The following is a 27,258-nucleotide window of genomic DNA, read 5'->3' on the forward strand; positions in this document are numbered from 1 at the left end:
TGAATAGTGCAGAAAGTCGAAATAGTAACAGATTATTTTAATTAATGCTTGCAATTTTAATAGTTATTCACTAGAAGGCAGTCGACTGTTGAAAATCATAACACCAAAAATCAATGCCAACTATGAAAACGCTGACACTTACTAATGTGCTGAAAGTATCAGTATGCCAATTGATCAAAATACTGATTGGTCAGAATGCTACAGGAAATGCCTACCAATTGGTCCATGATGATCTTTTAGTTTGTCTGAACTTATGGATAAATCCACTGGTGTGTTATCCTCTGGTGCAGGTGATGCTATTCCACCAGAACCCTAGCTGGGGTTGGGGGGGACTCAAAAGGAAATGAAAGTTACATAATCACAAGCTTTCACCAGGGGCCACGCTTGTAATGCTTATGCTGAGTAAATGCTTTGCAGAAGTCTAGAGACCCCCCCCCCTCGTTTTCTGTGAAATGCACACTAGCTGAGATTCATGAAGATGGATGTATAACCAAAACTGATTGATTCCACTGAAACTAGGGTAGAAAATAATCTGTTTTGAACCCTATATAATAATAATAATAATAAGTCAGTAATACATCTACACTTTTGTCATGAAAATGTGTGTGTATTACCTCGTGAAACACTGAAAACTCCCCATCAGAAAATTTATTTAAATTATTAATAACAGATCCATTTTGGTTAGTACCAGACACTGCTAACCTATTATGAATAGTTAATATTTTAATCCTGCTGCCATTTTAGTTTGAACTGTTACCATTTTAAATCTCAATTTGGCAATTAGAATTTTGATTTTCACTATTATAATCATTAGCCATATGGTACAAGGAAGCCTGAGGCTTACTCTGCACCAACAAAAGAAAAAAAAAAAAAAAATCTGAATGAGAGAGAGAGAGAATGATGATATCCAGCTCAGGACCCTGGGTGTGCCAAGCCCATTTTCACCAGATGTTGAGCCCCTGGGGTTAAATCATGTTACCAATAATCATTGGTAATTGGTCAAGATTTTTGCAGCTCTGGCGAATGTTAAGTTTTCATTTATATTTAGTTGTTTTATTGACTTAATTGGGTATACTAAATTATTTTCTATAAGTAACTTATAGTTCTAGCCAAGCTGTGTGGTTTATTTTGAATTTAGATAGGGATTTTGAAAGTTAATACTTACTGTCTGTAGATTTTATGTTCGTAACTTGCTGCTATTGTTATATGATACAGAATACTGTAATGTTTAATGTAAAACTAGATAGCGAAATACGTAGCAGTGTATTAGAAATCTGTTAGATTAGTATAGCATTATCAATAAAATTTAATAATCTTATTAAATTTCATTGTTAATTAAATTATACTTAAATGAAATCATGATCCAGACTAAAGCAGGATTCACAGAATAGCCAGAGTGCTGTGGCTCGCAGGAGAACCGAATGGGGCGATTCTCCCATGCATCAGTCTAAAACAATGCACGAAATGTGAAATGTTTGCAGACCTGTCTAGAACAGGACGTGATCTAGGCGAGGAGAATGTATTTGTGTGTGCTAGGTGCAGAGACTGTGAAGAAATTGTGTCAATTCAGCGTTCTGATGGGTGTCTATGAGAGTTTGAGGTGTAGGGTAAATCCCTTGAAGAAATTAATGAGGAGCCCATCAAGCTCTCAGTTGCCCAACTCAACGGCAGAGCTCACTCCTGTGCATCAGGCAACACAGCTGCAATCCCCAAGGCAGAATGCACTGGTCCCACAGGTACTGGTTATTGTTGGTGACTATTGTCAGGGGGACAGGGAATATAGTATGCAAAAAGGATAGGTGAAACAGGACCAGGGTATGTCTGCCCTGGGCAAAATTTGATGACATTGTAGAGCTGATATCATCTTTTAAGGGCACAAAAGGTGATATTGTTGTACACATTGGCATTAATGACCTTAAGAGTAAGAGATCTGCAGATTTACTTAACAAGTACAGATCAATGCTGAAAAAAAGCCGTGAGTTAGGGTTGAATTTCAAAGTGTCTACAATTCTGCCCAGACACGATAGGAAGGAGTATATGATGAGAGCCTTGTCAATCAATTCGGCCCTGGAGAAATTGTGCAAGGCTCATGGGGTAGAATTTTTTTTCAGTGTGGTCTGTGCTTACTAACAGGAGAGACTGCTTCTACAGGGATGGGATACACTTAAATAGAAAGTGTGCAAGAATATTTGCTGATGCTATTGAGCCAGTGTTAGGTGGGTTAGAAAACTGCTAGTTTGGGAGATTCACAGGCTAAAAGATTAACAGTAGCTGCAGGCAGAATCAAAAGGGATTCTTGTACTGCTTCTATTGTAATGAGCAGCAGCCTAGAGAACAAGCTGCAGGGGATTTCAACAGCTGCTGGGAGTCATCATGGAACAAGTAAATACATGGGCTGTGTTAGGGTAACTAAGAGTAAGAACAAGTGCATGTATACTTGCATGTACACTAATGCCAGAAGTATAGTAAATAAAATTGATGAATTTGAAGTGCTGATCAAGACATCAAAGGCAGATATTGTTGGGATATCAGAGACATGGTGTCACACAGATATAAGCAGTGCAGAATTGGAATTTAGTCCTACTATGTCTGTCCTTTCTGTACAATTTGTACAGAAAGGACAGACATAGTAGGAAGGGTTATGCTGTTAGTTAATAAACACAAAATCTAAGGAAGTGCATCCAGTTGACACAGGTGGACAGTGAAATGTTGAATCTGTTTGGTGTGACAAACACTGGGAAAGAAAAAATAAGAGTAGGAGTATGTTATTGGCCTAATGACGCTGATGAGTACAATGAACAGTTGTGCAGAGAAATAGAATGAGCCAGTAAATCAGAATGTCTTGTAGTGGACGATTTTAACTTTCCAGGTAATTGACTGGAACTTGTGGGTTAGTCTCTTGCACGCTAGCAAGACTTTTGTGGATTTATTACAGGATTGTTTTCTATAGCAACATGTTCAAGGGGCAACCAGAGGGAGTAAATATCCTTGATCTGATTATCAGCAGTTATGACACATGCATTAGGAATTTGCAGATAAAGGAACCACTAGGTGACAGTGATCACAGTGTACTGATGCTGGATTTACTTAAAGATGTAACTATGATCAAGGGTAAAGGGAAGAGTTTTTGTTTTCATAAAGGTGACTACAGAGGTCTCAGACAGATTTTAAATTCTGTAGAATGGGCTCAACTGATGATTGTTGCCAATGGTTAATTCTAAATGGGAAACCTTCAGGAACTTAAATTTGAGGCTACTAAGCTTTTCATACCAACTAAGAAATACTGTTCAAGGTTCAGGCCTAAATGGATGTCGGATGAATTTATTGAGGATCATGACAGAGGAGAAAAATGCTTGTGATGCATATAAATTATCAGGCGAGACAGAAGCTTAAGACTAGTCTATAATCAAGTCACAAAGGAGGTTAGGCAGGCGAAGGCAGATTACAAGACATCTTTGGCAAAGGACGCAAAGAAAAACAGCAAAGAGTTCTTTACTTTTGTAAAGAACTGATTCATCCCCTTCCTCTAGAAGGAAGGAGATGAATCAGATTGGTCCACTTAACATATGGTTCAATTATTGATGATTCTGCTCAAGCAGCTGATAATCTGAATGAGTATTTTGCATCTACATTCACACAGAAGTTTATCAAACTCTAACGGGGAGCTAAGTGATTTTGTGATAACTGAGAGCATAGTGGAGGAGAAATTGTTGAAATAAAACATAAAACAGGCACCTTGAGCAGTTGGAATCTATCCAGTTATAATGAAGGCAGCAAGGGAAGTAAGCAAACCCTTAGCCATAATTATGAGAGCATCCTTTGAGTCGGTGGAGGCCACCATGGACTAGAGATGTGCAAATGTATCCCCAATTCACAAAGGGAGTTCAAAGGGTGAAAAAAAATAATTATAGACCTGTTCTTTTAACTTCTGTTCCGGGGGAAAAAAATGGACTCGCAGATTTAACGGGGTGATGCAGGATCACCTAGACAAGACAGCAGCAATAGTTCAGACACGGCATGTCGAGGCCACGTTATGTCAAGGATATGGGTATATTCTTACCATGTGTATGGCATATCCAAAAATTTAATTCCTTCGTACAGCATGCCCCCCCCCCCCACTTTTTCTTACTATTGAATACACCATGAATTGTCAAACTAATAGAGTAAGCTTATCTGCCAAAAGATCTAAACCTCCCAAACACTTCCTAGTTCATTTCACAAATATACGTGGTCTCAATTCTAATCTCAACGATGTCCATTTCCACTTGCATTCTGCCAAACCCCATGTACTTTTTTTTGACAGAATTTCAGTTATCGGTTGATTCAACTACTGCTCATCTCAGTTGCCCAAATTATTTGCTGTATGATTCCTTTTGCCTCAAAGGTGGTACTTGTGCATATGTCCGTTCCAACATTCCAATAATCTGTCAGAGACTTGGTAATTTGCAATCTCCTCTTTTCGATCTTCTGTGGCTTAAAATCTTTCTACCTAGTGTCAAATTCATCTTTCTCCAGTCCAACTTTCCTAACAGTGAGGTGATTTTAATGTTCACAACTCCAGCGGGTTTCCATTTTTTAGTCACACCGACCCAGCTGGTTGAGATGCTGAGGCTTTTGCAATTACTAATGCCCTTGCACAGAGTGTTCATTTACTTACAAGAATAGGGGATAGTCCTAACCATACAGCCAACATGCTTGATCTTTTTCTCACAAACAACCTGTCTAAGTACACGACGGAAGTGAGTGGTCCTTTAGGCACCAAAGATTACAACTTGGTAGTTGTCTCTTCACCAATGGAACCTTTATCTCATGGCTATTCCCAACCTTATATTGTTTGTCATTAGAAGAATGCAAAATGTGATGACCTGAAAGATTTCTTTACCTTGGTCAGATTACTGTTTCAAAACTTCTGATGTCAACATTTGCTCAGATCATGTCAGTGAAATTATTCTTGTAGGAATGGAATCCTTTATTCCACACTCCACTTTAAAATCTCGTCCTTCATCTAAACCAGGCCTGGGCAAACTTTTTGGCCGAAGGGCCACATTAGGAATTCAAAAAGAAGGTGGGCCGCACGTAAAATACTATTTTTAGATATATATTATTTGTTATCAAGAAGAAATATGACAGAAAAATTATTCTCTAACAACCAAGAATTTAATGAGATGAATGGAACTGTTTTACATCTTTTAACATTTTTTTTTAATTTCAGGTGTTAATTTTGTAGTTGCGATTCTTAAAACTGCTTGTAAATGTTCATGGTTGGGTGATGCTTGATTGTAAAGAATTCTTATTTAGATTCATGATGGAAAATGTTTGTTCACATAGGTAGGTTGATCCAAAAATAACCAACATTTTTCGGGCAAAATCTTTTAAGTTCGTCGAATTTGTCTGAATTAAGAGTATTGTAAAATTTACAGATTTCTTCACGATGGTGCAATTCCCTGAAATCGGTATCACACTGCAGATCTATAATCTGAAGTTGTGGTTCACTCAGTGCACTATCAATTTCTATTGAAAATGGGTCGTGCACTATTGCCAAACTTGTCTCAATTTTTCGGAAGTCACCAAAACGTGAAAAGCCGTCATTCAGCGTGTTGATAATTTCACAACATTTTTCAAATTTATTTTCTGGAATCTTCAGCAACTTCATGGTTGGAAAGTGGCCTACCTTGTTAATCAATAAATGTCGAAGAAACAACTGGAGTTTTAATTGAAATCCATTCAGACTTTTTACCATATCATGGGCGTATAAATTTTTCCCTTGTAACACGGTGTTGAAAGTATTTAAGTGTGTCACGATGTACAGGGTAAATGCAAAATCACAAATCCAGTTATTATCAGTTAATTCAAGAAATTCCATAATATTTTTCAGTTTTAAAAATAGAATGATGTCATCTTTAAGATCCCATACTTGTCGCAGAACTTTTCCTAAGCTAAGCCATCGAATTTGGCTATGATAAGGAATATCTGTGTACTCGGATTCAATATCTTGAAAAAAATTGACGAATTGTCTGTGTTTCAGGCCTTGATCATATTAAATTTACCAGTTTATAATACAAGATGTGACATGTTCAACTTTTAACACATTTTTACATAATACTTGTCGATGTATAATACAATGAATTGTAATTAAATTATAATCAGGATAATTTTCACAAATTTTTATCCTGAATTTCTTTAACGCTCCAACATTTTTACCTGTCAAACTTGGTGCTCCGTCAGTTGTTACGCTTACCATTTTGTTCCCTTGTAAATTATATCTTGTTAAGCATTTTTCAAATATATCAGCCTGTTGTTGTAAGAGATTCCATTGAAAGAAGCTCTTCAATAATTTCAAAATTAGAGGTACATCCACGTATGAAAATTAATAACTGCACAGTATTCTTTTGGTTGGTTATTGGAAATTTAATGGCGCATCAGCATCTAAGGCTATCGTGCTCCAAGATTCTTTTGGTCATTACTTTCGTCGAGAGCTATTGAGTACCATCTAATACTGATAATAATTGCTCATTCAAATTTGTATCGATACATTCAATTCTTCTTACTAGGGTTCGTCGAGATAAACTTAATTCTCAAATTTGTGTTTAATGTCAAGACATATAATCCCACAAGCTTCAGTTATACATTCTTTAATATAGTCTCCATCAGAAAAAGGCTTGTTGCTTTTTGCAATTATATGAGAAATAACAAAACTTGCCTCTACAGTAGCTTCTTGTTCTTTAGTTAGCCGCGTAAACACATTTTGTTGTCTAGATAAATTTTGAATCAATCCATCAGCAGTTTTCTTAATCGTTTCCGGAGTTAAATTGGCACCATATTCGGAATGTTTAGTAGTGAAATGTCTTTTAATATTGTACTCTTTCAACACTGAAACACTCTCTCGGCAGATGAGACAGTCTCGTTATTTATGTTAGCAAAAAAAATATTTTGCGTTCCACTCTTCATTGAAGACACGATGCTCCTGTTGAATTTTTCGTTTTTTATTCATTTTTAAAAGGGCGTAAATATTATTTTTGTCACTACTGGCACCAAGATGATAACCGAAGATAATGCAAAAAACCTAACTGCGGGATGACTGTCAGAGAAAACAGATTGGAACTGTGGCCAGTCCTATCCTATTACTCCACCACTGCAGCAAAGCTGCTGTAGTCATCACAGGTTGTCTGTTACTGTAGTTTTGTGCGGTTAGTTTATAATCGCAAATTATACTGTTATAAAAGCGCCGTTGCTCGCTTTGGTTTGTGCACAATTTCAAATTCTATCTCAATTTGAACAATACAGAGATGACAAATTCTATAATGTATTACATATACAAATTTATTTTTCAAAAAGGCGTAAAATAAGTAAACTTTTTTCGAAAATACAATTAAAGCTCGTGTGCTGCACAAAAATGTGCGGCGGGCTGCATGCGGCCCATGGGCCATAGTTTTTCCGGGTCTGATCTAAACCTTGGTTTTCAGATAAATGTGCTAAGGCTGTTCAAGAGAAGAATGCTACATATCGTAATTGGCTTGTTTCCAATTCTTCGGCTTTATTTTCTGCCTACACGAAAGCTCGCAACAATTGTAAAGCAGTTAATAATCAGTCAAAACTAGCGTTTTGAACAGGCTAAAAGTAGAAAACTTGCTTCTTGCCCTAATGGTAGCCAAACATTCTTGTCTCTTGCCAAAGCTATTGGCTGCAACTTTTGCCCATCTCTGTCAAACCCGATGGTTCTGTTGTCACTTCAACCAGGGATAAAGCTGACCTGCTCCCATTTTTCTTCCAACTCATGTATTAATGATTTTGGTAAAACACCTCCCACCATTCCCAATATGCTCCATTCAATGGCTCCTGTAGTCTTCCATTAAAAGGAAGTCAGAAGGTTTTTGACGAATCTTGTTGCTAAGAAAGCTCCAGGTCCTGATGGTATTTCTCCAGTTATTCTCAAAACCTGTGCTCCTGAACTTACTCCTGTTTTTTGCTGCCCTTTTTTACTTTCTTATTCCAAAGGTGTTTTTCCTTCTGCTTGTAAATTTGCTCATATCCAGCCAGTTCATAAAAAGGGGGAGCAAATCACTCCCATCCAATTATCGTCCCATTGCAGTTACTTCTGCTCTTTCTAAAGTAATGGAGAAATCAATTAACTGCTAAGTCTTAAACTATTTAGAAACTTTCCATCTGATTAATGGTCGCCAATATTGATTCTATCAGTGTCGATCCACTGGTGATATTCTGGTTTGTATTACCCATTTATGGGCAAATTTAATGGAAAAGTTCATTGAAATACAAGCACTTGCTCTTGACATCTCAAAGGCTTTCGATAGTGTTTGGCACAAAGTTCTTCCAAACAAGCTGCCATCTTATGGTTTTTCTGAATTCTCGTACTCCTTAAATCACACACACACACAAAGACATTCCCCTTGGCAATATCATGTCCTGTTCCTGATTTGGCCACAAACATCAAACAAGCAGTGCATTTCAATAGACTGATTCAAAGGACAACCGCCCCCCCCCCCCTCAGTTCTCCCCTGAGCCACAGAACTTCCACTAGTTTGAGCCTTTTGCTTTGCTGCTCTGGTCTGAGTCATGATTTCTATTCAAGTTCAATAAAATTTCAGTACAAAATACAACCCTAAACCTATATCCCAATACAGTTATAACACTATATCTATAGTGTTATAATGGCTTAAAAGTTTAACATAAAATAAGAAAATAAATAAATATTAAGATTAATTTCTTTTATTTTCTATTTCTTTTTTTATGGAAAGAAATAATTTCCATCTATTTCTTTCTTTTCTTTTATATAAGCTGGCTAAGCTTATATAATGCTGTGGTGTGGCTCTGATCTGGAGTGCTGTCTGTTCTATAAATTATTTTTTGCTGCATAAGGACCACCGCCGTGCAAATCCTCTGCATTGGTGGATCGATCGAGGAGGAATGGGTGGTTTGGTTCTTCGATCTTTTCGCCTTTGCGACGATTTGTATAGTGATTGAAATGCAGTGATTCTATGACCATTATTGGCCTCATGGTCCTCTGTCGATATGGGACATAATGGTCAGTCTATTATTTTGATATTTTTGTTTTTCTTTTAGTGTTTCTCAACCCCATTTTTGGTTATATTTCACATTATTCGGAACTGGTACCTTCTAGGGGGGGTATCGCTAAATTATATTATAATTGGCATTATTTTAAATTTTATATTGGTTTATTAATTAGAATTAAAGTGCTAAATTATATAGGGGACTATTGGCTACTGTTTGTCTTACCTTTACTTCCCCCTCCCTGTTTGTTTATTTTATTTTACGTTATTTTTATGTTAATTTTTCGCTCTACGTTTTTTGCCATACTACTGGCTTATGTTTTTTGTTTTATTTTGTATTATCGGATATATATAATTTCAGTATTGAATATTATCTCCGAGTTACATTATATGACTTTCTTATCCCCTGTCAACTTATATATATTAATTTATGATGTTATGTTTGTAATAACTAGGTCGCTATATTTATTTAGTTAAAAAAGTGCAATTCAATTGACAATGAAATTTAATAAGATTAATAAATTTTACTGATTAATTGATACTACTACACTCGCCATCTAGTTTTCCATTAAACGTTACGCTAGCATACGTATCGTATAACAATGGCGGCAAGTTACGAACGGTTAATCTACGGACACGAGGTATTATTTACTTTCCAAATCGCGCTATCTAAATTCAAAATAAACCACGGGGCTTGACTAGGTCTATAAGCTACTTATAGAAAATAATTTAATCTAAAAATTAAGTCAATAAAGCGGCTAAGTATAATTAAAAACTTTCGTTTGCCGGAGCTGCAAAACCTGTCCACACGTGGATTTGATACCCTTACCGAGTAATAACCTACAAAATATCTATCTAAATTTGTAATTGATTATCCAGTTTTCTCTCTGACCACTCACTGCGGGTGATGGTAGATGCCTCTGTCTTCTAACTCCTCCACTAATGCTGGTGTCCCCCAAGGTTCGGTTCTTTCCCCCACTCTTTTCCTTCTGTATATTAATGCCAGGGTTCGAGCCCGTCACCACCAGATACGGAGAATGCAGAAAGGTCAGGGAATGACCACCGCATATTCACGGAGCGATGTGGCCTTAGTTGCTAATGCTCCTAAAAACCAAATAACAAACAGCTCTGTATATTAATGACCTTTTCTTCCATCGACCAGAAATCCTATCCATAGTTTTGCTGATGATAGCAAATTGCATTCCACTTTTCAGTTTGAGAAACCTCCCTGCTCAATCAGCTTAAACTTCTCAAATATCCACTACTATTCCTTAAATGCTGATCTCCACATAATTCTCCAGTTGGACAAAGACAATTTAGTTGACTTCAATTCTTCTAAAACTCAGTCTTATCATATCTCACAAAAAGTATTCTTCTGCTCCCATGCTTATCTTTGGTGACACTAATCTGATTTGTAATCTTTCTTGGCACAAGCACATTATAAATATTGCTTCCTCTGGATCTAAAAAAACTTGGTTTCCTTTTTCACTCTTAGTGTTACTTTTCTTCCAAACAGCTGTTCACTCTGTGCAAATCGCAAATCCTCCCTACCATGGAATATTGTTCCCACATCTGGGGCGTGCCCTCAAAACCTCTCGGGCTTCTAGATTACATTCAGAAGAGGGCAGTTAATTAATGACTCATCTCTCACAGTCTCTCTCCACCCTCTGTCTCATAGACGTACTGTTTCTGCTGCATGCCTTTTCTAAGGATATTTCCACGGGCACTGTTTTTCTGAATTGGCTTCTATAATTCCCTCTCTCACTCTCAGAACAGTTTGAACACGTGCCACCACCAGCCAACATCTATTTACTGTCCAACTTCAAACTCACAGAACCAACTTTTCTTTTTCCTCGTTTATTCATTCAACTACCGTTTTCTGGAACAACCTTCCTTCATACTTATTTCCTGGAAATTACAGTCTACAGAAGTTCAAGTCTAATGTCAACAAATATCTTCTTTTGTCTTCTCAATCTCCAACCCAGGTTCTAATACCTCTTTTTTGGGGTTTTCATAAAAAAATAATAATAATAAATAAAATAAAGGGATGGTTGAGTGGGAGATGGCAGAGAGTGGTAATAAATGGACACTGTTGTACGTGGACTAATGTTATTAGTGGAGTCTCCCAGGGTTCGGCACTGGGCTAATTGTTGTTTTGTGTATTTATGAATGATATCAATAAAGGTATATCAGGCTTAATGTCCAAGTTTGCAGATGATACAAAGGTTGGTAGGATTGTAAATGACAATAAAGACAGTATGCTACTGCAACAGGAGATAGAAAAGTTGGGCAGATGTGCTGAGAAGTAGCAACTGAAGTTTAACATTGACAAATGCAAAGTACTGCGTATGGGTAGCAGTAACCCAAGAGAAACATACCAACTGTGTTGTACTACACTCAGGTAGGTGGAGAATTTATAAGACCTGGAGGTAATTGTGCAGTCAGATATGAAGTTCTCTGAGCAGTGCAGATAGGCTGCCAGAGCAGGTCATGGAGATTTGTCAATGATATATTGGAAGTTTGTTAGTAGAGACAAGGTGGTGGTTATACCTTTGTATAAGGCAATGGTCAGGCTACACATTGAGTACTGTATACAGGTCTGGAAGCCTCATTTTAGGAAGGATGTAGAGTTGTTAGAATGAATACAGAGAAGGGCAACAAGATTGGTGAGAGGAAGAAAGGAGTGTGCTTACGAAGAAAGGCTTAAGTTTCTGCAAATTGCAGCATCTGGAGACTAGGCACCTGTGAGATGATCTGATTGAGGTGTACAAGGCCTTGAATGGTTTGAGCAGGCTCTATGCTGACAGGATACTTCTGCCTGCTCAGACTAAGAACCTGAGGAGGCATAGATTCAAACTGAGAAAAGACAGTTGTAGAATTGATGTGCAGAAGTTTGCCTTTAGCCAGTGGGTAGTTGATTGCTGGAACAGACTTCCATCTGTTGTGAAAGTTGATAGCTTAAATAAATTTAAGGCTGAACTAAACAAACATTTGGAGTGAATCTATGGGCAAAATGGGAAGATTTTTTTTTTGGCTGATGCTGTATAAGCTTTCTTTCGTGCATCATATTCCTCAACTAATGCTAATATGAACTAAACTCCGATGAGATATTCTTGAGAAGCAGTCATCAGTTGGTGTGTCTGACAATCGAAACAGAAATCTACAGACAGAAGAATTCTAGTTACACTATGTTTGAAAGCATACATGCTGTGAACAATCCTGTGATTGTATCATAATTTAAAATGTGTATACATTGTAAGTGAAATTTAAAGCTCACAAAGTTTAAAATTTATTAATTTTTTTAATATTTAAAAATAATCTGCTGCTTCCTGCATTTTGTTTGATCAAAGTCACGATTTCCTATTTTCTGAAAGTCAAAGATCAATAGCTATATACTAATGATACTGGTATTTAGCTTAATAATCTCTCTGATTTGTAGTTCAATGCACCGTGTCTTTAACATATCCTCAGAATAAGTAAAGGGGAGAGTTGCATCATCTCTGCCAGTCCGCCTTCTTGGAAGTTCATTGTTCATTAAGAGACAAGTTTGTCCCTTAGCCAATGTACTCCTCAGACTTATGCACTCTTGTGATCATCAGGATTCATTATCTGAAGATCAATATATATAAGTGCGATTTTGACAGATGTGCAGCTATGATAGGAAGGACATGGCAGGAAATTGATTGCGAGGCTATCCATATTGAGATTATACTAAGGCAGTGGTTTCAACTGCAACAACATTCCATCTCCCCAGAAAACCAGGTCTGCACCCCAGAGAGGTACCCCCTCCCACACCACACTTTGAGAGTAATGGTGCCGTGATTAATGTAATTGCTTAAAAAAATAATGGTCATGGATTCGAAGCCACATAATTTGGAGTTTAGTTACTTAAATTTTTTTTTTAATTTATATATTTATTTCATTATAAAAGACACTATATGGTTTTTAATTTTGTAGTCATCTATAATTGATGTTTGTTTAGTACCTCTATACAGTAGACTGTCGAAATAACAGTACATTGAGATCAGATGTATACATACAGCGCAGATGTCTTGCTGTGCAGATAAAAGAAAACTGATTACTGTATTTGTTGGTTACGTTCGACATCTTGAAAGTGAATTCTGTACTGATATCACTGCTTATACTGCAGTTTTTCATTTATTTTAAATTAAAATCCCCTCACTAGGGCTCCTAACATTAATAAACCTCATACAGAGAAGAAAAGAACAACATTAAGGCTTAGTGATAAACTTGATATAATACAAACTATTACATTAGGGTCACTCGTAGTGTTAATTCATATACCCATGTGTACTGTATCTGTAAATTGTGTGTGTTTTCTGCTTGATTTGTCTGTTTTGTTGGATGAAAACCCCCAATTACTGGAGGGAAAAACCTTGCTATCTATGCCTGAGACCCAGTAACTCAGCCATGGAGTGAAAAAATCCTATAAATGTTTCTTGTCTCATCAGTGGGATTCGAACCTGGGCCTTTTCCACCTGGTGTGTGGAGGATGGTGAAGACACCACTGTACTACCCTCGCAGAGACTAAACTTGATATAATAAAGAAAATAGAATGTTGTAGAAGTGTATTAATGGCAGAATATAACATTGGATCGTCAACATGTTTGTTTTTTATGTGCAGTTAATTAAATTGCATTCTTAATCTCTCTGTTTCTTATTTGGCCACATTATTTCTGCATTAAATAATTAAAAATAAAACTTTCTAGATAACGGAAAAATCGAAATAATGGTACCTAGAATCCCTGAAGGTTCCGTTATTTCTAAAGTTTACTGTATAAAGAATAAAAAAAAAAAAAAAAAAAAATAAATATATATATATATATATATATATATATATATATATATATATACTATCATTGAATTATATTAAATAAAATTAAATTATAATAAATAAATAAATGATTAAGCATTCATTAGAGGCAGCGACATGCAATTCCTCCATATGAAGCTGAAATACATCCATTATTTTAAATTAAACAAAACATAAGCCAGCAGTATGGCAAAAACTGTAGAGCGAAAATTAACATAAAAATGACCATTATTGGCCTCGTGGTCCTCTGTCGATATGGGGCATGATGGTCAGTCTATTTTATTTTAGTTTATTTTGATTTGGTTATCGTTTGGTAGTTCCTTTAACCCTTTTTGGGTGATATTTCACGTCTTTCGGAACTGGTACCTCTCGGGGGGGTACCGCTAAATTAATAACTAATTGGCATTATTCTAAAATTTGTATAGTATTTGTTAATTGGATTTAAAGATCGAAATTATATTAGGGTTTCTGGGCTACTATTTATATCTATTTTTTCTTTTCGTTCGATTGTTTATTTGGGTTATTTTTATGTTAATTTTCGCTCTACAGTTTTTGCCATACTGCTGGCTTATGTTTTGTTTAATTTAAAATAATGGATATATATATATATATATATATATATATAGAGAGAGAGAGAGAGAGAGAGAGAGAGAGAGAGAGAGAGAGAAAATTGGATCTACAAGGCAGAAAATTGAGTGGGGATGCCATTTGCCATTATTTAAAAAAAAGGTTTTAAGAAACATCATTCTCCATTGAAAACCAAGGAAAAACTTTATGGACACCCTTTATATTAAAGTAACTTTTTTGAATAGAATGCGTAAATATTTTTTATATTAAATGTATTGTGAATTTTTTTTTTTTGTAGTTATATCTTCTTCACCGAGTTCTGTTGCAGTAAGCTGTGTAGCTTGAGTAGCTTATTGAATATGCCATAGAGATGAAGGAACATTTCACATTGTGAATTCTACAATAGAAAAAATAGTCTATCATGTTTATTTATAGTTCATTTAACTGCTTATGCAATATTGGACAGATTTCATGTTGGACACTCAAGCAACTTGTATGGAAGTTGCAACATTGACTATTCAGCTAGTCGAAGGCTTATATTACATTCAGAATTAAGTAAACATATTGAATGGCTGTGTGGCAACCAGACCTCTCTGGTGGGGGGGGGGGGATATTCTCAGTCCAGCTCTTTCTTGGAATTTCACTTATCAGGTTACAAAGATGAAAGTTCTGTTGTTTTGTTTCAAAAAGCCAAATTATTTACTTAGTGAATTTTATAAAATTCATGGGGTAGCTTTATCTGAACTTGCCCAAGAGATATTTATAGTAACATTAATTGGTCTATCACATTGATATAACTTGTAAATAATTATAAAATTGATAATTGGGATGTAAAATTATTGCACGAGTAATCTAATTCCTGTCCATATTTCTCCTTTACTAATTTATTATTGTCTATTATATTTTTTAGATATACCTTTGGCTCTTCATTTTGAGTCGTTATTAAAGGCTAGTGATCCTCATCATTCTACAACTAAACTTGGAGCCTCTGTAAGAAAGTAAGATCCTGATTCATTTTCCATTCTTAGCCATTTATATAATGAATGCTGAAAGAGTATGGAAGTATTGATTTAACCCAGTGAGATATTAACACAAGTAGGTGCGTGGGCATATGCTGGCTATTCCCAAATTTAAACACTTACCATGCAGCTGTTTATAAATTTCCTGCTGTTTTTTTTTTTTTTTTTTTCCCCTGTCCTTGGAATATAATACAGTAATACCCCGACTTACGCTACCCCGACTTACGCGAACTCGGAGTTACGCGGTTCTTGATTTTTTCGTTTGGCAACGCTGCCGCCCACTATCTTCAAGGTCGTTTTTCATATGTTATCGATATACGGTGCGACGGCGGAGAATGAGAGCGAAAGATGAACAAAATTCAACTTTGCTGCTTTTATGTTTTTTATATCAGTGAAGGGGAAACACATTTCACCATAATAACGTAAAAACCAACACAATTCCAGCTATCGGTATAATTGCAAATGCAATTAGATCGAGTTTACTACCAGTTTATAACAGATTTCACTAGCAGAAACGCAACTGGATTTTTATTGTTTTATGGTAGTAACCCCTAGAAATGTGAGGTGTTAATAGTGTATCTCTGCCTTTATGGTGTTGTTTATTCAGTTGCTACGTGCGCGCAGCTTTGTTTATGTGTATCAAGCGTGCCTCCTCGTTTTGTAATTGTGCTTTATTCCCTAAAAATGAGTAAAATACTTAATTAAAAGGTGTGAAAAGGAAGCGTCCTGGTGAAGACACTGCAGATTCAGAGAGAAAAAAAAAAGCAATATCGATAAACAGAGGCGGACTGGATCAAAAATTCTTACCCGGGAAAATTTATAGTGGCCTCATACTATGGTTTATGGCCAAAATCACACTGGCCCACCGAGGTTTCCCCGGTAAGGCTTATGGCCAGTCCGCCTCTGTCGATAGAGAAAAAATATGAAATTGTGAAACGCTTTGAGCGAAATGAAAGACCATGTGATATTGCACGTGCTACAGACCTAAATGAAGCAACGGCGAAAAGCACATGACAATTGCAAACTTGAGAGGTTGAAAATTGAAAAGGGCTCAATTGTAAAGGGCTTAAAAATTTTAGAAAACATAGACTCCAACGAAGAACGCGTTATAGCTACAAAGCAAGGAATAAAAAAATTATTAGCTTGCTACGAAGAAATTCTGCGTGAAAAAAAGAACGCGCTGTGTCGTCAGACGAATTTGTGAGATTTTATGAAGCCATCGACATCGAAATAACTTTTTTACGTAAGTCATTTGTTTTTTTTAATACATATTTTGTATTAATATGTATAAAGAACTGCAATTTTATTAATATTTTTCTTCTAAACTAGTGTTTTTGTTAGTCCTTGGTCCCAATTAAGCAACATTTATATGTATTTATATGCAAAGTTGTACCCCGACTTACGCGAATTCGACTTACGCGATTTTCGTCGGACCCACCTATCGCGTAACTTCGGGGTATTACTGTATTGTGTTCATAGCAGCAGTAGTTACTTGTACATGTTGGGCATAGCCTCTTTCTGTACATAGCTGTGAGCAAACTAGGTTTGCTACTCTAGTACTAGTAGCAAACTGAGTTTGCTAATAGTTGTACGGAAAGGGACTATGCCCGACACGTACAACTCATGTAGCTTTCATAGCTTGAGGTTTTTGCCTGAGATGTTCATGTTTAGTGCTGCACTTTCTCTTCTAGCTTCCTTTGAATTTTAAGATGACAATTTTCAATCCATATTAGTGTTACTATATGGTGCAAAAGGCAACGGATTTTGCTGTGGCAACAAAAAAAATAAAATAAATAAAATCCTTTAATAAAAAATAATAATAATAAATAAACAAAAAATATTACTACCCATGTGTTTCTCTCCTTAAAAAGGTAACTTTCCAGCTGACCTTTGAATTTCCCCAAGCTGTCAGTGTTAATTGCCCAAAGAAGTAACTGGTCCAGTAATTAACAGTTTCTGACTAAATGAAAACTTTCTACAGCCCATTCTAAATCTCTTTCTTCATAATTTGAATTTATTGTTCCTAGTTATGGACTTATTTATAATGGTGATAATTTTACCTTTACTGTTCCCTCTCAGAGCCTTATAGATCATGTCCTCTCTAAGGTGCTTTTTTGCCAAGCTCTGGTGCCCATATATTTGAAATCTTTCTCATATCCCAAGTAGGTTGCCCATCTCTGGACCCTTTAAAGAAGCTGTGTGTGTGTGTGTGTGTTTTTTTTTTTTTTTTTTTAGACCGTATTCTTAGTGCAGTCTTACAATTGCCTTATACAGTGGGGTTATGACTTCTCCAGCCGACCAGGCTAGCCAGGTGGATAAAGTGCCTGCCTGGCAACCCAAAGGTTGCGGGTTCAAATCCCGCTTCGGGCTTGGATCAGAGTAAAATGCAAAAACCTTGGGAGGTGCATTATGGCCACAGAAGCTGATGCGCCAACAACTAACCAAAACAAAAAAAAAGAAAAAGAAAAAAAAAAAAAGACTACTTTTTTCAAGTAAATGTCTGATAAATCATTTTTAGGTACATCGTGGGCCTTACTTGCACTGCTTGAAGAGCTTCAGTCTGCCTGGATTGTAACTTTCAAATCCCCTTTCTAACTCTACTTTTTAATTCAACTCCAAGTGTATAAGTTATTTTGAGGTTGCTATTCCCAAGTACACTTTGCCTTTTGTTGCATTAAAGCATATCTCCTATTTTCTGCCCATCCTTAAAGCCTATCCAGGTGATTCTATTGGGGTGCTGATCATTAAATATTCTCCCATTCTTCACATCAATAAATTTTATTCCTTCATTGATTTCATGTATTATGAAAATTGGAAACAACAATGGTCTCAGTACCATTGCTTGGAGAACCCACTTCTAATGTTAACCTAATTGTGAAGAGCTTTCTGCTCTGCCTGCTGCCCCATAGCCACCCTATGATCAGTCTCAGAATCTTACCTGTGATCCTAACACATTAAGTTTATATAGTAACCCTTCATGAGGAACCAAGTCGGTTTCTTTGCTAAAATCCAAATAATGTAGAAATTATTTCCCACATCCAGCTCGTGAGTAGCTGTGTAAAAATAGCTAACCAGGTTAGTTAAACATGATTTTACCCTTAACAGAACTGTTATGTATCCTTCAGAATTCCATTTCTTTCTAAATGTCCCTACATTGCACTTTTCATCCATTTCCTCTAAAGTTATTGGTCTGTTATCATCGTTACTCTTAAGAGTTTTCTTTATGATTTAGCAATAAATTAACCCTACTCCATTCTAGAGGAATTTCTCAAGTCCATGATGTTCTCATAATTTGGCTCTGGGAACTCTTGCCTTTAGGCATAAACGTTTTTCTAATAAACATCTCTGTGCAATTTCAGTATACATCCACTCCCAGACTTATGTAAGGGTTGCATTCTGCAGAACTCTACATAAGTCGGAATTTCCCTAAGTGCTTATGCAGCACTCACAACTATGGATGGTTTATTTGATTGAAGTAAAAAAGAAGTGTTTGACGAACATGTAAATAAAATTATTTATTCAGTTTTATCTCATGCATGGGAAAAATTACGAAAGTGTACAAAAGTACAAACATTTCAAAAATATAAAATTACAGAAAGGAGACAGGCATAATGTCAAGTAAGTTTTACATTTCGAGCATTGTTGCCAGAGTTAATTCTCCAGCTGATAGTACATCACTGCAGAACTTGAGGGCTCTGGAGATTTAGAAGAGGTTTTTCCCAACACATTGCAAAATTTCTGTGCAGAATTGTCACTAGCGACTTCACTGCATATTTTAATGTTTTGGAAACCAGCACGATGCTTGAACCTATTAAACTACCCGTTGCTTGCCACAAACTTGGATTTGGGTTTGCCATACTTATCCTTAATATATTCATAAATACTTGTTGCTTTTGCTTGAATGGCCATTAGACTGAGGAGCACTTGCTTCTGAATCTGATTTTCCATCCCTATTATTAATAGCTTTTCCATCTTTGATATAGCACGTGAAAGCTGTTTTAGACCTAATTCCCATGGAATAGATGATAAACTTTGCCCTGCTTTGTACTTGTTAATCAACCTCATTTCTAAATCGATTTTGTTTCTTTTCCTAGCCCTGCCACCACTTACACTTTCCCTTCACCATTGTAATAAGTAAATAGGAATGAAGAGAAGATTCTAAAAATGTATTTGTTTTTTATAGTATGAACCAGAGCTATAATGCTCAATACGTTCTACGTTGATATCAATATTTGTAAAAGAGAAGTTTACCTCAATGATACGTAGAACACTTCTGTATGATACTCTCCAGAAATTAAAACCAAAACAATTAAAAAATCAAATCTTACATTACAGTAAGAAATAATTAGGTAAAAAATTAATTTAACAAAAAAATTGCAAACAATTTTTTTTCATTAAAATAATTTTTTACCTAATTTTTAATTGTGTTCATTTGATTTTTAATTATTGTTAATTATTTATTACTGTAGTGTAAGTTTTTCGATTTTTTAATTGTTTTAATTTTAATTTCTGAAGAGTATCATAAGGAAGTGTTCTACGTATCATATTGAGGTAAACTTCTCTTATTCTTTTACAAATTTATGTTTTTTATATGATTGAAGATTTCAGCGAAGGGGAACTCATTTCACCATAAAACTGTAACGTACATAAAACCCACCAAATTCCAGTTATCCGTATTGTCTCAAATGCAATAAGATAGTTTACTGCCCATTTATAACAGATTGCACTAACAGGAAAGCCCGATAAATCGGAAAATATCATCAAAGTTTCTTGCGACGACCGACTGACTGGTTAAAATAAATTTATTAAAATAAAAATATAATATATACATAAGATAAAACAGAAATAAAAGCGTTAAAATATATAGTATCTTTCGAAGTGAAGTGCCTCTTCATCAGCTAGTCTGTGACTGGTGTACTTCAGGATATATTAATGGTTACAATAGCACAAGTCAGCTTGGCATGATCATGTATCACGAGTCTGGTGTCGGTAAAGCAGAATTACGTACACGTGATGATCGCCAGCGCTCATCGCACTGCAATATAGTACATTCTATAATAGGGTGTAAATGTACTCCCTCGCCCGATTCCTAGTACTGTTATTTGTGGCTATGTGTAGTGCTTCAAGCCATGAGCACTGGCGGTAATCACGTGAATAGGTGATGATTTCAATATCCCGTTGGGGATCAAGATTGTGCTGCTCAACCCAATAATGTTCGGCGACTGCGGAACGTTCAAAATTAGCGGTTCGCAGAGCTACCTCGTGTTCAGGAACCCGATCTTTCAATCATGGGTTGAAGCACTACAAATAGCCACCAATAATAGTACTATGGATCGGACGAGGGGAGTACATTTACACCCTATTATAGAATGTACTGTATTGCAGTGCGATGAGCGCTGCCGATCATCACGTGTATGTAATACTGCTTTACCGGCATCAGACTCGTGATACATGATCTCATGCCCAGCTGACGTGTGCTATTGTAACCATTAATATATGCTGAAGTACACCAGTCACAGACTAGCTAATGAAGAGGCACTTCGCTTTGAAAGCTACTATATATTTTAACGCTTTAATTCTATTTCTGTTTTATCTTATGTATATATTATATTTTTATTTTAATAAATTTATTTTAACCGGTTAGTCGGTCATCACAAGAAACATTTTGATGATATAATGCAACCTGATGCAAAAGGCCTGTTTTCTAATAAACCGGAAAATGCAAATTATTTTTATTGTTTTATGGTTGTGCCCTCCAGAAATGCGTTTTAGAAAAATATCACAAAGGCATTCAAAATTGATCCTTATAACGGAAATATGATAACGATGAAAGTGCAGTACAATTTCCATTATAAGCATGACCTTTTAGAAAGATAAATAGCTTAGTTATATAGCAAAAATTTCAACTTCCAAGGTCTTGAAACAAATTGCCAAAAAAAAAAAAAAAAAAAAAAAAAGTGTTATTGGGTTCACATTATGATATTTTCACAATACTTCCATTTATTCCTATGGGATGCAAAATACATTTTCATGATTTTTTTTTAAAAAGTAACATTTATAATGAAATGTAATAATAGTAATCTATATAGTATTCCTTGAATTCATTCAGACTATGCAATTCCACAACACCAGATGGAAGCCTGTTCCAACAAGCAACTATCCACACATCTATCTATCTTGCACCACAGATTAGTAAGCATCAGTCTGTGCCTGCGACCATACTTTCTCAATTTGAATTTATGCTCTCTCATATAGGACAGGGTGACATTCAAAGTGCAGGCATAGGAAGAGGTGTTGTCTGTCCCGAACTTTATCTAATATATACAGTGGCGGACAAAAAAACTGCATCACCTTAAAAAAAGTAACATTTGTAGTTCGATTACAGTCATTTTATTTGTCTCAAAGCAAAGGTATTGCATCAGACAGTAATTGCAAGGGATTGCGTGAGCCATTTCTGTAAATACGGCTTTGGAAGAATATACACGCTGATTAGTATCCTGTTTTGCAGAGGTCTAAGCACAGCTTCATAAGTTCAGTTGATACCAAGAAAAAAAAGTGTAGCTGTTGCTCTGTCCCAGGAAGGGCTTTCTACGTGTGCTATCGCTGATAAAATAAGCTGCCGCCAGTCAACAGTATCCCGAGTGTGGAAATTAAAGTGTGAAACCGGTGATGTAAAGAGAAGACCTGGATCAGGCCGTAAGATAGTGACTATGCCTTCCCAAGATCGATATTTGAAATTGTTATGCCTTCATAATTGCCATGCTAGTGCTCCTAATCTAAAACTGGACTTTGAGATGGCCTCTAGTGTTGAAACAAGTGCACGAACTACCCAAAGACTGTTTTTGGAATGTGGTCTGCATGCCTATTGGCCCAAGAAGAAGCCTTTGTTGACCCAACAAATGAGGAAGAAGCGACTTGCTTGAACTGAAACGGATGTTTCATGGACAAAAGAGCAATGGGAGACTGTCATCTTTTCTTCCGAATCGAAATTCAACCTTGTATGGCTCGAATGGGAAGCGATATGTTAGAAGACGAAAATCAGAGCCATACCATCCTGACTGCGTAACACTGGCTGTAAAGTTCCCCGCCAATCAGGTGATCTGTGGATGCATAACAAGCAAAGGGGTGGGGCGAATTAAGTTTATTAACGGAACGGTGAATGCAGAAACTTACACTATCTTGGAGGAGTGCCCGAAACCCGTTATTAGGATCACCACATAGACATCCAAAACTGCCTGTTTTTGACTCAGCACCTTGCCACACAGCAAAATTGATAACTCTTATACTGTTTATCTTCTTGTCTCACAAGGCTTAAAACATACTTACACCAATGTTTTCCCTCTTTTTTTTTTTTTTTTTTTTTTTTTTTTTCCCCCTTAAGGTGCAGTCATACCTCAGAAATGCTGACATTACAGTGTTGGACTGGCCCGGCAATAGTCCACATTTGAACTCTATTGATGTAGATGTTATAGGCTTCAGTACTTTTTTATCTCCCTGTAACTTTCCCACACCATCTTTTTCTGTGCTATTAGCCTGACCAGTTCTGTATTCATCCATCATGGCACCCTTCTCATGCTGTATTTTCTTAATGATTTATATTCATTTGTGGGTTCTGTGACTATTGTTTTAAAGATATTCCATAATTCTGATGTATTCACCCTCCCATTGTTATCTGCCCAGGATTGCATCTGTGTATCATTCTAAACTGTCATAGTCCTATTTCCTAAAATTAAAAACTTAGTGAATACTGCCTGCTAATGGTTCCTGTATTATGAGCCCTATGATGTCACCTGTTTTGTTGGTAATGATCAGGTCTAGAATACCCTGACTCATACCGTTTTCTCTAACGTGCTACTTATAATAGTCATCTAGTTACTTTAAGAATTTGTCACCCATGGTGTTTTGCTCCCACTATTTAATAAAGGGTAAATTGAAATTGCCCATAAAATGACATGCACATTGCTCACCCATTTCATTTTCATGAGATGAGAGACTCTCATCATACTCTTTTCTGTCTTCTGGTCTGTAACATATCCCCAACGTCATTTTACTTTTGTATACAGCTGTTTCACACCACACAGATTCTCTGCTGACATGCATAAGTTCTGAATGTGGGAAAGCTTTTGCTACCTTCAGGTATCAAAATTCAGACAAGTTGCAACCACCACTTTCTTATACCCCAAGCTACCACTGCCACTAATACTTTCACAATGGCTTCAGCCACCAATTCACCATTAACTGTCAAATAACCAACCAACCAACCAACTTGCTCTAGAAAATATTTTCCATCTATCCATTTGAAAAAAAAAAAAAAAAAAAACATGCCATCTGACAGAATGCTTTATTAGATTTTCAAAACCTCACTCACCAGCTATCCCTTAAAAATGCACGTGATCTCAGCTTGAAGCATTATGGTTCACTATATGAATTTGTGGATATTAGAGCTGGAAAAGGAATTAGAAAATGTGAATTGGAATATCATCGGTTTGGCTGAAACAAGAAGAAGAAATGAATCACTTATAAGTTTATCAAGTGGAAATCTGCTGTACACCAATGGAAACAGTGAAAGGAGTGTGAAGGTGGAGTTGGGTTTCTGGTCTATAAAGATTTTAAAAACAACATTTTGGAATTCAAAAGTACATCACTAAGGGTGTCAAGACTAATACTCAAGATTTCTAAGAGGTACAAGCTAAAGATTATAATGATTTATGCACCAACATCGAGCCATGATGATGAAGAGGTTGAAGAAATGTACACCGAAATTGAGTCTTCTTGATGAGCAGAAAACCCACTACACTATTATTATGGGGGACTTCAATGCTAAGGTTGGAAAAAGGCAAAACAGCACAGAAAGAGGAACTAGAGGAAATTTTGGAATTGATGAAAGAAATAAAAGAGGTGAAAGACTTGTGGAATTTGCAGAATCTCAAGGACTGTCAGTAATGAACACTTTTTTTCAAGAAAAGGGTGAACAGAAAGTGGACATGGAAGAGTCCAAATGGATTAACAACTAATGAAATTGACTTCATCCTCACTAACAGAAGATATATTGTGAATGATGTTACCGTCCTGAATAAGGTAAATGTTGGAAGTGATCACAGAATGGTAAGATGTACAGTTGATATAGGAAAGGAAAAAACTGACTCAAGTAAATAATACAAAGGTCTTTGAGATAACAGAAGAGGAGAAAAAGCAGTATGTACTGGAACTTAAGAACAAGTTTGAGCTTCTGCAGACTGCTCAGGACCAAGATATCGACGAAGAATATTACAACTTTCTGAAAGTGATAAAGCCCAAGAAACCTATAGGGAAACAGAAATCCAAAGAAGAAAAAATTAGTCAAGAAACACTGACAGGGAGATAATTGAGTATACTGAGTTATGCAAAGCCATTAGAAAGAGACTCAGAGAGGACATAAGAAGATTTAACACAAGAAAAGTAGAACAAGCATTAAGGGAAAACAAAGGATTTAAATCAGCAGCCATGAGCAGTAATACAGAAAGACAAATGATACTGAAACTGAAGAATAGCGATGGTGTACTTATAAACAGCAGAGAAGGCATAATTCAAATAGCAGAAGACTACTATAGAGAATTATACAAGGAGCGAGGGAATGATGCCAGCAGTGGGGAAGATGGGTTGCAAAGTAGCAACACATACGACATAACCGATATTCTTCCTAATGAGGTAGAACATGCATTGAAGAATCGGAAAGTCCCGGGAGAAGATGAAGTTACTGTAGAGTTGTTAAAATTGGGAGGAAGAGACATAACACATAAACTGGCAAGGTTCTTCACAAAGTGCATTAGAAAATGTGTGATACCTAAGCAGTGGAATAATGCAATCATAGTTTCGCTGCATAAGAAAGAAGATAAATCAGAAATTGGAAATTATAGACCAATTAGCTTGTTATCCCACATCTAAAAATTTTTCACAAGGGTCATTACTAACAGATTAGAAAGAATACTTGATGAGAATCAACCGAAAGAGCAACTGGCTTTAGGACAGGATTCTCAACTATCGATCACCTTCACGTAATATCACAGCTAATGGAGAAAGCAAATGAATTCTGCTTCTACTGGAATGAGCCGCAGCCTGGAAAATAAGATGCAGAATATTTCAGAGACTGCTGGGAATCATTGGGGTACAAGTAAACACATGGGTTGTGTTAGAGTAGCTAAGAAAAAGAACAGGTGCATGTATACTTGCATGTACACCAATGCTAGGAGTTTAGTAAATAAATTTGATGAATTTCTGAAAACATCAAAGGCAAATATTGTGGGGATTTCAGAGATGTGGTGTCACACAGATATAAGGAATGCAGAACTGGAATTTAGGGAATACAATATCTACAGAAGGGATAGACAGGATAGGAAGGGAGGAGGGGTTATGCTATTAGTTAAGAAATACATAAAATCCAAGGAGGTGAAGCCAGTCGACATTGCTGGACAGTGCAGTGTCGAGTCAGTTTGGTGTGACATAAGCATTGGGAGATCAAAATTGAGAGTAGGAGTGTGGTATAGGCCTAATGACTCTGATGAGTATAATAAGAAATTGTACAGGGAAATAGAGTGGGCCAGTAAATCAGAGTCTTATAATGGGGGATTTTAATTTCCCAGATATTGACTGGAATTTGGGGGCTGGTCACTCACACACTAGCAAGGCTTTTGTGGATTTATTGGATGATTGTTTTCTACATCAGCATATTCGGAAGGCAACTAGAGGGAGTAATACTCTTGATTTGATTATCAGTAGTGATTCTTCATGCATTAAGAATCTGCAGGTAAATGAACCACTAGGTGGAAGTGATCACAGTGTGCTGAAGTGGGATTTACTCAAAGAGGTAACTACCATTAGGGGTAAATGGAAAGGTTATTGCTTTTGTAAAGGCGACTACGATGGACTGAGACAGTATTTAAATTCTATACAGTGGGACCAACTGATGATGTTACCAACAGCAAATTCAAAATGAGAAGCATTCAAAGAACTTATCTTGGAAGCTACTAGGCTTTATATACCAACTAAGAAATATTGTTCAAGGTTTAGGCCTAAATGGATGTCAGATGAACTAATGAGACATATGGCAGAGAAGAAAAATGCATGGGATACATGTAAATTAACATGGGACACAGAAGCCTATGATAGATACAAGTTGATCTGTAACCAAGTTACAAAGGAGGTTAGGCAGGCGAAGGCAGATTACGAGAAATCTTTGGCAAGGGATGCAAAGAAAAACAGCAAAGAATTCTTTACTTATGTAAACTCTAGAAGGAAGGGAATGAATCAGATTGGTCCACTTGATATCGATGGGTCAACTGTTGATGATCCTGCTCAGGTAGCTAACAAACTAAATGAATATTTTGCATCGATATTCACACATGAGGAGTTATTCAGCGAGGGGAATGCCAGTGGTGTATTCAACTGTGGCACTAAGCTAGAGTATCTTGTAATAACTGAGAGTAAAGTGGAGGAGAAATTGTTGAAGATAAATACAAGAAAGGCACCTGGGGTGGATGGGATCTATCCAGTTATATTAAAGGAGGCAGCAAAGGAAGTAAGCAAACCCTTAGCCATAATTATGAGAGCTTCCTTGGACTCAGGGGAAGTACCCATGGACTGGAGATGTGCAACTGTGACCCCAATTCACAAAGGAGGATCAAAGGGCGACACAAGTAATTATAGACCTGTTAGTTTAACTTCTGGTCCTGGAAAATTAATGGAGGCACTGGTTAAAGAAGCACTGCAGGATCATCTAGAAGAATTCAGTTATAGCTCAGACACACAGCATGGTTTTGTTAAGGGGAAGTCTTGC

General features: G+C 36.5%; 1 protein-coding gene across 1 annotated transcript in view; it reads left to right on the forward strand.

Moving 5' to 3' along the window:
• The window catches only part of nsl1 (non-specific lethal 1), a 241,584-nt gene that overhangs the window by 91,322 nt on the left and 123,004 nt on the right, over nucleotides 1–27,258 (forward strand). The window contains exon 3 of the mRNA XM_090388918.1: nucleotides 15,338–15,425. Coding sequence (XP_090245044.1) covers nucleotides 15,338–15,425 — 88 coding nt within the window. The remainder of the gene's footprint in view (nucleotides 1–15,337; nucleotides 15,426–27,258) is intronic.

Source organism: Mastigoproctus giganteus, chromosome 14 (assembly GCF_048544385.1).
Source record: "Mastigoproctus giganteus isolate SK-2022 chromosome 14, ASM4854438v1, whole genome shotgun sequence".
Taxonomy (NCBI): Eukaryota; Metazoa; Arthropoda; class Arachnida; order Uropygi; family Thelyphonidae; genus Mastigoproctus; species Mastigoproctus giganteus.